Source organism: Manacus candei, unplaced genomic scaffold, assembly GCF_025592945.1.
Source record: "Manacus candei isolate 608988 ecotype Guabito, Panama unplaced genomic scaffold, ASM2559294v1 h1tg000060l, whole genome shotgun sequence".
NCBI classification, from domain to species: domain Eukaryota; kingdom Metazoa; phylum Chordata; class Aves; order Passeriformes; family Pipridae; genus Manacus; species Manacus candei.
In genome coordinates, this window is record NW_026138108.1 from 3,701,376 (window position 1) to 3,710,345 (window position 8,970).

Here is an 8,970-nt window from a genome sequence, read left to right on the forward strand (position 1 = left end):
ACAATATTATAGTATCCCTGCCCTGCACAGAAACACATTAAATAACTGGTTTTCTTTGTTCCTCTTGTGCAGAGAGCCTAAGCTCCCAAAGCTGGGTGGCATCAAATACTCTCTATTTGTTCTAAATATATATGGCACAGTGGGGAAAAACTGGATGTAGTTGGAAAATCTACCAACACTTGAAAAAGGAAAAAAAAAAAGAAAAAGAAAAAAGAGTTCAAAATTGTAGACCTCTAATTACTCTTTCTTCATGTAAAGAATCTTCTTTGAAAGTGCTCAGTGAAGAACAGGCATATGTTTACTTACACTTGTGGATTACACTCACTTTAACCTCTAACGAATGTAACACTCTATAGAGCACCATGGCTTTGACATGACAATCTGATGATCATATGTCATCCCCTGCTCCTAGAACTGCATGTTTGACACGTGTAACTGTGAGAAGAGTGAGGACTGCATGTGTGCTGCCCTTTCAAGCTATGTCAGAGCCTGTGCTGCTAAAGGAGTTCTCCTCCCTGGATGGAGAAGCAAAGCCTGCAGTAAGTTTTACATTCCTTTGCCTTTTGAAAATGATCACCCAGAAGCCCCTACAGAGCAGCTCTCAGGGATTTCCACAGTAAATTAGGTTTTAAGCATAGCATTGACTTTGAAGAAGTTGAGGAGGAAAGGAATACCATAAAAGACAAGCAATAAACAGTTAGAAATGGAAAAAAGAGGCTTTGTTAGATTACTTGCTCAGAACCAGCAGAAGTAACGTGGAGAGCCATACCCTTGCAATAGGAATAAAATAAGTAAGGTGTTTCTCGATTTACTTTGACAAAAAAAAAAGGTAAAAATAGCAATGAGGAAGAAACATACTATGCATTAATATAGTCGAACTTTGTCCTCTTTTTAATTTGGAAAAAATATTTGTATTTGTGACACATTTATAGAGGAAAATTCTGCTCCGGCAGTAAAAAAAAAAAATTACATTCTTGAGGATATCAGTAAAGCATTTGTATATACCATGTTGATCATATATATTTTACCTCAAATACTTCACTTATACCTACGTTGATTCTTAAATGAACTACAAATGTAACTCACTTTTTTACTTTCAAGCGAAATACACCACCTTGTGTCCGAAATCTTTGAAGTACACTTACAATGTCGATACCTGTCAACCCACCTGCCGGTCTCTGAGTGAGCCTGATGTCACATGCAGCATTAAGTTTGTCCCAGTTGACGGCTGCACCTGCATAAATGGAACATACATGGATGAAACTGGCAAATGTGTGCCTGCATCTAGCTGTCCTTGTTACTACAAAGGAATGCCTCTGTCTTCCGGAGAAGTTATTCATGATAATGGTGTTGTCTGGTAAGAGATTTGTAAAGAGAAAAATGAGATTGCTTATGTCCAATCATGAAATCATATATACGTTATGAAATCAAATCAAATGCACCTTTTTCCCTAATAATTTCAATTAAAAAATCACATTCCTAAAAATTGTTAGGGCTACCCATGTTTGGAAGATTGTGCAGGAATTGAACAAAACCTACTGGGGTAGGTTAGCCTTTGCTAACAGCCAAACTCCTACCTAGTCCCTCTCTTTCTGCCTCCCTTCCTGTCTCCTTCCCCACAACACATACTTTTCTTATCTATGACTGTAAAAGACTTGTTCTATGGTGAAAGATACTTGATAGTAACGTTACAGATTATTCCCTTTATGAATGGAATCTGAATTATCCTGAAGGACACTTTTTAAACCAGGCAAATAGACAAAGTAAACACTTCCTTTATATAGAATATACTTGTATTTTGTTCTGCTCTAACATAAAATATTTTTGAACAGAAAAAATATTTTGGTAAAGGACATGTTTTATCTGTTTTATCACACAGTAATTTTTCATTATTTCAAATTCACTAGGAAACAGGCTGAAAATTGACCAAAAAATGTTTAAACATATCCATTACTTTTTTTTTTTTTAATAGCACTTGCACCTATGGAAAACTGAGCTGCATTGGAGAGAAACCTGAACCAGGTAACATATCAGTTTATTCCTTAAGATTTTCTTCAATTCTCCTTTTCCATCTTCATCCTCTTCAGTTCTCTTTTGTCATAATAATGCAAATTGTAAAAGTAGGAAATCAATCAAGAAAATTAATCGAGGACTTCTGTAATGTAGAGGATATTCCCAAAATATAAATAAATACTTTCTTACCTTTCAGATGGCTGAAATAAATTATAACCCCCTGGGTTACCCAGTAGAAAAGAGTACAAGGTCACCTCACTGAATGTGAAGGGAAAACCATCCACATTTTAACTGAAACTAGTAAAAGCCAGAAAAAAAACACAAAGTAATCGAAGATCTTTGTTTTCTTGGTTTGTTTCTCTGAAAGGTGTTTCATGAAGCTAACTAAATGTTAATTTAATGGATTAGTCCAAGCATAAGCACAAAAAGCAGATAAATATGATTTCAAAACAATAATCAGTTTCTCTTTCTGGTCAAACATATCCTTTTAAGGTACCCAAATGTCACAAAGGAATCTTCTCTCATTTTTCTTCAGTCTGTATTAAGGAAACACAAAGATACAAATGCATGGCTTCTGTCATATTTCTCATGGGTTTTCTCTCTTTCAGTCTGTGTACCTCCCATGGTTTATATCGACTGTGGTAATGCCACTGCAGATGTGGTAGGAGCAGGATGCCAGAAGAGCTGTCAGACTCTAGATATGGAATGCGTAAGTATAGAGTCTTTATAATTAGTTGAGAGCATATTAAGCTAGATCTCTTTTACAATAACCAGCTGCCGCTGGACTCTTCCGGGAGGGAAATGTTTCAAGACATGTTTTCTCTATGGTTCTTACAGTACAGAACTCACTGTGTCTCTGGCTGTGTATGTCCTCATGATCAAGTGTTAGATGGCAAAGGAGGCTGTATAGCTCCAGAAGACTGTCCATGTATTCACAATGGGAATTCCTACAATCCAGGAGAATCAATCAGAGTTGGCTGTAACAACTGGTAAGAGCATATTGAAAAATAAAATTTCCTTCAAGCTCTAGGGAAGTAACACGAGTGAATAGCATTTCACTCTAACAGCATCAAGATTCATAAAAGGAATCCTACATAAAATGATCCACTTAGTACCTAAAAAGCAAGCTCTGTCTGTTTTTCTTGATGGTATACAGCCCAGAAATTGCAAATGGTCAGAAGATCACTATGGTTTGGAGGCTGTCATATTCATTCAAGTCAAGAAATCTTTTTTTTTCTTCCCAGGAAATCCTTACATTTCAGTACATCCAGCAAGATTTAGAAATGTGAAAGAGTTAATGTTTTCTTATCCAAATTATTTACTACATCATTAAGTAACAGTCTTTGGCTAAATCCCAAAAGTTCTTGAGCTGTGCTGCATTTCTGAGACTAAGCAAACTTTATTTTTTCATTAGAGTCTTAACACATTGTAAAATGAAGGAATGTACCTATATTGGGTGTATGTATAGCTTTTACATTTTGAGTGCTTTTTGTCTTATGTAGCACATGTAGAAACAGAAAATGGCATTGCTCTGAGGAACCTTGCCTGGAAACGTGTTCTGTTTATGGAGATGGGCATTATACCACCTTTGATGGCAAACGCTTTGATTTTGAAGGAGACTGTGAATATGTTCTGGTCCAGGTAACAGAGTCCTTCTCAGATTTTTGCATTAAGTACCTTGCATTTTACTTATGACCATATTGCATAGTTAATATTGAATACCATTCCTCTGTTTCAGAACTATTGTGGTCAACAAGCTATGAATCAGGGAACCTTCAGAGTCATCACTGAGAACATTCCATGTGGCACTACAGGAACCACCTGCTCTAAGTCTATTAAAGTTTTCTTGGGGGTGAGTATTTTCTTTAAGTTATACCAGGAGGGTGGAACAAGCTGTCCCAGATAGACTGCATTGCAGAAGTGTCCTCCAAGATAGTGAAAATGTTACTAGACTTCTTTGCTCACTGCTAATGACTCTGCTCTCTGCTAGAGAAAGCAAAGGAGGAAACTCTAAAATTTCTTAATGTGAGGCTGTTGAATAGAATCCTTTTGATAATAGTTATTATTTCAATTAGTTACTGGCAACAGATAAACCTGTACCAAAATAACTTTTTTTAATTGGCCTCTAACTTTTTCTTTTCCTGTCTTAGAACTATGAGCTGGTACTCAGTGATGGACACTCTGATGTCATCCAGAGGACACCTGGAGGAAAAATGCCATTCCAAATCCGTTCCATGGGTATCTACCTGGTAGTTGACACCACTGCTGGTCTGATACTCATGTGGGACAAGAAGACCAGTATATTCATCAAACTTAGTCCCAGCTTTCAGGTACACTTTAAAATCAAAAACATTGATAAAATTAATTCTGAAACACATTCATATTATCTCTCAAAGAAAAAGTGTGGAAATTTAGGCTGTACATGAAAGACTTCAAGAGCAGCAATTGTGTATTATTATCCTTGCTATGTTGAATCAGATTGTGTACTATGCATTTTCCTTACATTACATTATTCAGCAACTACATCAGTAGCTTTCCTCATGAAAAGACCTCACAGAAGAGATATGTTCATGATCAGCTAAAACTAAATAGCTCAGTACTTAAGAACAAAACCCATGAGTCTACTCTTCTTCCTTTGTTTATCCTTCCTAGCAACAATTCAGAAATAATCTCTTTATGAAAGGCATTTTATGAAAATTTGCAACACTGTTACTTAAGAGGCACAGATAATCTTAAATAAGATTCATTCTGAGGTCTGTTACTCACAGATACTGAGAAACTGTACCTTATTATTTTTGTGATTTTTGTGTATTTATCCTGATGCAGGGACATGTTTGTGGACTTTGTGGAAACTATGATGGCAATGGAAATAATGACTTCACTACTCGCAGCCAGTCTGTGGTAGGAAATGTGCTGGAGTTTGCCAATAGCTGGAAAGTGTCTTCTAGTTGCCCAAATGCCAATCGTACGAAGGATCCATGCACTGCAAACCCATACAGGAAAGCCTGGGCACAGAAGCAATGCAGCATCATTACCAGTGAAGTGTTTGCAAAGTGTCACTCCCAGGTATGACAAAAACTTTAGTCTTAAATTCTCTTGAGACAAAGATTATATCAATTCTTATGTGAGATTAAAAAAAAACCAACCAAACAAACAAATAAAAAAAACCCCAAACACAAACACCTAAAATATGCTTTTTCATGCTTTACAAAGTGAGCTCAGACCAAGTTCTATGGAGATTGCATGGAAAGTATTTTCACGAAAGTATTTTCACTTTTGTTTTCTCAGCTTTAGCCTTGAACAACTACACTTAAGAAATCGATAGTTTGGATTGGTTGTTCTTGTTTGTTTGTTTGCTTTTAATAGAAGGACAAATCATAGATAAATTTCAGGATATGCTTATTTTCTAATGGCATCATTTTCTATTAATATAAATATCAGCCACCTGATATGTATGACTGTGTGCTAGCTTGTAGTAATTAACAGTATTCTGCAATTGTACCTTCAACATCACACAGTTCTTAGTATTACAGCTTAGTAGCAATAGCTTTAGTCTACATTTTCCTCCTGATTTTTTTCAAAGCATTCTCATGGTTTCTTCCTTTCTTAGCTTCCTCACATACAGCTGTCAGTTTCAGATATTTTATTCAGCTATTTTAGGACAGTGCAAACGGGACAAGGGCATGAAAACTTAAATGTTTTCTCCATCAGGTTGAACCAAACGAATATTATCAAGCATGTGTGGATGATGCTTGTGCCTGTGACACTGGAGGAGACTGTGAATGTTTCTGCACAGCAGTAGCTGCCTATGCTCAAGCATGCAATGAGCTGGACATTTGCATTTCATGGAGAACCCCATCCATATGTCGTAAGTTTCGACCTACTACCTTTGGGAGGGGTCCAGAGGGAAAGAAAACAGGAAAAAAAAAAAAGTAGGAAAAAACAAAAGACAAAATTGTATTTGTAAGAAAGAGGCACTGTTGTATTCTTTAAAAAACAACCAGAAAAACCCCAACAAAGAAATTTGGGTAAATCACAGGAAGACAACCTATCCTACTAAAATGAAACCACAGATAGTAACTTTACAAGTGGTGTGATTAATGTCTGATTAACTTGTCAATCATGATACACAACTAGTGAACTATAGTATTATATTACACTCCCACCTGTCTATAGCAGGCTCCATGTAAATAAATACTAGTGCATACTAGCTAAAATCAGTGATTTAATCAACTGATTTTTCTTGTTTAATGTGTAATTCTGTTCTATGTGTTACAAATTAATTTATGTCAAAAGGTGGTAGAAATATAACAATTTTATCAAATTAGCAATAAGACAATATACTATTCACCACCTACGTGACTATTCTGATCCCATGGGGTTTTTACCCAGCAAAACTGAGAGACTATAGAGCTGAAAGATCAAAGGTATTTTGCTGACATTTCCCCTTCTTCTAGCTCTGTTCTGTGATTACTACAATCCACAAGGGGAATGTGAGTGGCACTACAAACCATGTGGAGCCCCTTGTATGAAGACCTGCAACAATCCAAGCGGGAACTGCCTTCATGAGATGAGAGGTTTGGAAGGTAAACATAATAATATGTTTCTTGTTCTAGTTATAAAAGCTTAAAATGCAGTATGATTAACAAAATTTAGATTACTCAGTGTATGACATGCTTGTAGTAGAAATTATAAGAAGAGATTTTCTAATTTAGTATCTTACTACCTAATGGGTCGTACTTGTTTGGAGTGAAGATGAGGACAAAATGCACCAAAGCTTAATATGCAATCAAAATAGCAGTAAGAGGGTCTGAAATTCCACTTACCACATGGGACAATATTGGGAAAGCAGATATGAGTTTAGAGTTAATTCTACTTGTGAAAGGGCTAGTTTCAACTTGACTCTTTTTATTGCAGGCTGCTATCCACACTGTCCAAAAAATAAGCCCTATTTTGATGAAGAAACCATGACCTGTGTTTCTAATTGTGGTTGTTATGAAAATGGGAAAAATTACAAACCCGGAATGGAGATGCCTCCAAAGCAGAATTGTGAATCATGGTAAGATTAGTAAAGATTTTTAAAAATTGAGTTTAAAGTTGTGGAACATAATTTATCACACATTAAACATGTTGTTTACCAACAGGAAGCAGGCTAGTTAGAGGCTGATGAATAGTGTCTAATTTTCTTCCCTTCCCAGGAACTTAAATGATACCATGGTGAAACATTTCACCATTGAGAGATTAATTTACTACTTAGTCTGTATATTTATTAAAGTGCTTTTAAATTATTATGATCATTATTAAATCAAATAAAAATAAAATAACAATAGTTAGGGAATAGTCCTAGAATTTGTATTAAGATATCCCTAAACTCATTGTATGAAATTCTCTAGAAGTTAGCAGCCAACTCATATACGTGGTTTTGAGCTTGTTTCTGCTATTTCACTGGTACTTGCATAGTTGCAACTGTCCCATAGTTGCAAGTATTCCCACACATTACTGATGGCAAGTTGCAACAAGTGCTGCTAAGCCTTCTATAAAATAGTACAAAGTTAGCAGAATCAGTTGTTAAGCAGTTAACAATTGTCTTAAGACACCTTTAAAGTAGCTGCGCTTGAATACAGTAAGCAGTGCAATGCAAATACCAAAAAATCTTAACACAAAGCCCATTTGAGCAAACCCAACTTCTTTGGCATGTTTTGCAGTTCATAGACATCTTTGTCTACATGGTCTAGGCCATTAACAGCACTAAACCTGAAGCAATAAGTACATATTTATATTTATTTAAGTTTATTCAATGTATAGATGCCCTTAGTCACTGTAAATAAGTACATCAAGATTCAGTTATTAAAACATAAGACAAATTCCATCTAAAACCAGAATGCATTCTTGCATCTTTTGGAAGTCTGATGGAAATTTGCTGTGTAGATTACTTCAACATCCATGATACAGTGATCGTTTGTATATATCCTTATGAATGTAAATGATACATTTACTGCACTTTCCCTTCCAAAAAATAAGTAGACCTATCAGAGTGATGAGAACATCTCAGATGACCCTTGTTCACACCTTTTCTCAGCTCCCAAAAGCACTGATAAGGTTGCTGCATGTTTCATAGGCTGGCACAGAAGAGTTATCTTTCTTGCCAGAGAACTGCGTGAAGATAACCTAGCCTGAATTTGTACAGCAGAATTGAAGCTCTAACTCAGAGAAGATAGGGGCATTCTACATTTAAACACACAATGAATAGATTGATAGAAAAAAGTTGAAACAAAAAAATTATGTCATGAACTGATATATTCACATTGATAATCTCAATTTTTCTCTTTTCCAGTGAATGTACAATTCATGGCAAAGAATGCAGATATGACGAACATGGTATGTCGACAAAGTTGTTTTTATATGATTAGGACGCATTTAAGGTATTCTGTTCTGTGTTTCAGATAGCAAGGAATAACATCCTATTTTGATTTACAGAATGTGTCTGCTTCTATGAGGGACAGAAATATAACTACAAAGATGTGGTCTACAACACTACAGATGGAACAGGAGGGTGTATTGTTGCAATCTGTGGTCCCAATGGAACACTTGAAAGGATTATCTATGAGTGTCCAATCTCAACATCACCCACAACAGCAACAACATTTCATTTCAGCACTACACCACCTGCCAGTACTTCCACAGGTAAATTCTTTATAGGACATAAGAGTGTATTCTGTTTATTAGTGAGTAAAATTTAGCTACAAAATGATGCCCACAGGCACAGCATGAATAAATTAATACAACCTCACAATAAATGAGAGCAGTAACAAGGAAATAAACATAGAAAACAAATCCACTTCTGAAACACCACATGAAATTACATCCTATTAAATTAATATCAATCATATTAAATTAAAAGTATGCTAAACTGATGCCCTACAGGATCACAATGCAAGAAAAGTAACACTAGGAAAA

The 8,970-nt window shown here is 35.7% G+C and overlaps 1 protein-coding gene across 1 annotated transcript in view; it reads left to right on the top strand.

Moving 5' to 3' along the window:
- The window catches only part of LOC127478534 (mucin-5AC-like), a 52,275-nt gene that overhangs the window by 14,148 nt on the left and 29,157 nt on the right, over positions 1 to 8,970 (top strand). Inside the window, exons 16-29 of the mRNA XM_051804401.1 lie at positions 413 to 539; positions 1,102 to 1,357; positions 1,973 to 2,022; positions 2,622 to 2,722; positions 2,851 to 3,002; positions 3,516 to 3,654; positions 3,752 to 3,865; positions 4,164 to 4,343; positions 4,840 to 5,079; positions 5,725 to 5,881; positions 6,471 to 6,599; positions 6,931 to 7,072; positions 8,348 to 8,391; positions 8,491 to 8,697. Of these exons, the coding sequence (XP_051660361.1) occupies positions 413 to 539; positions 1,102 to 1,357; positions 1,973 to 2,022; positions 2,622 to 2,722; positions 2,851 to 3,002; positions 3,516 to 3,654; positions 3,752 to 3,865; positions 4,164 to 4,343; positions 4,840 to 5,079; positions 5,725 to 5,881; positions 6,471 to 6,599; positions 6,931 to 7,072; positions 8,348 to 8,391; positions 8,491 to 8,697 (2,038 nt within the window). The remainder of the gene's footprint in view (positions 1 to 412; positions 540 to 1,101; positions 1,358 to 1,972; positions 2,023 to 2,621; positions 2,723 to 2,850; positions 3,003 to 3,515; positions 3,655 to 3,751; positions 3,866 to 4,163; positions 4,344 to 4,839; positions 5,080 to 5,724; positions 5,882 to 6,470; positions 6,600 to 6,930; positions 7,073 to 8,347; positions 8,392 to 8,490; positions 8,698 to 8,970) is intronic.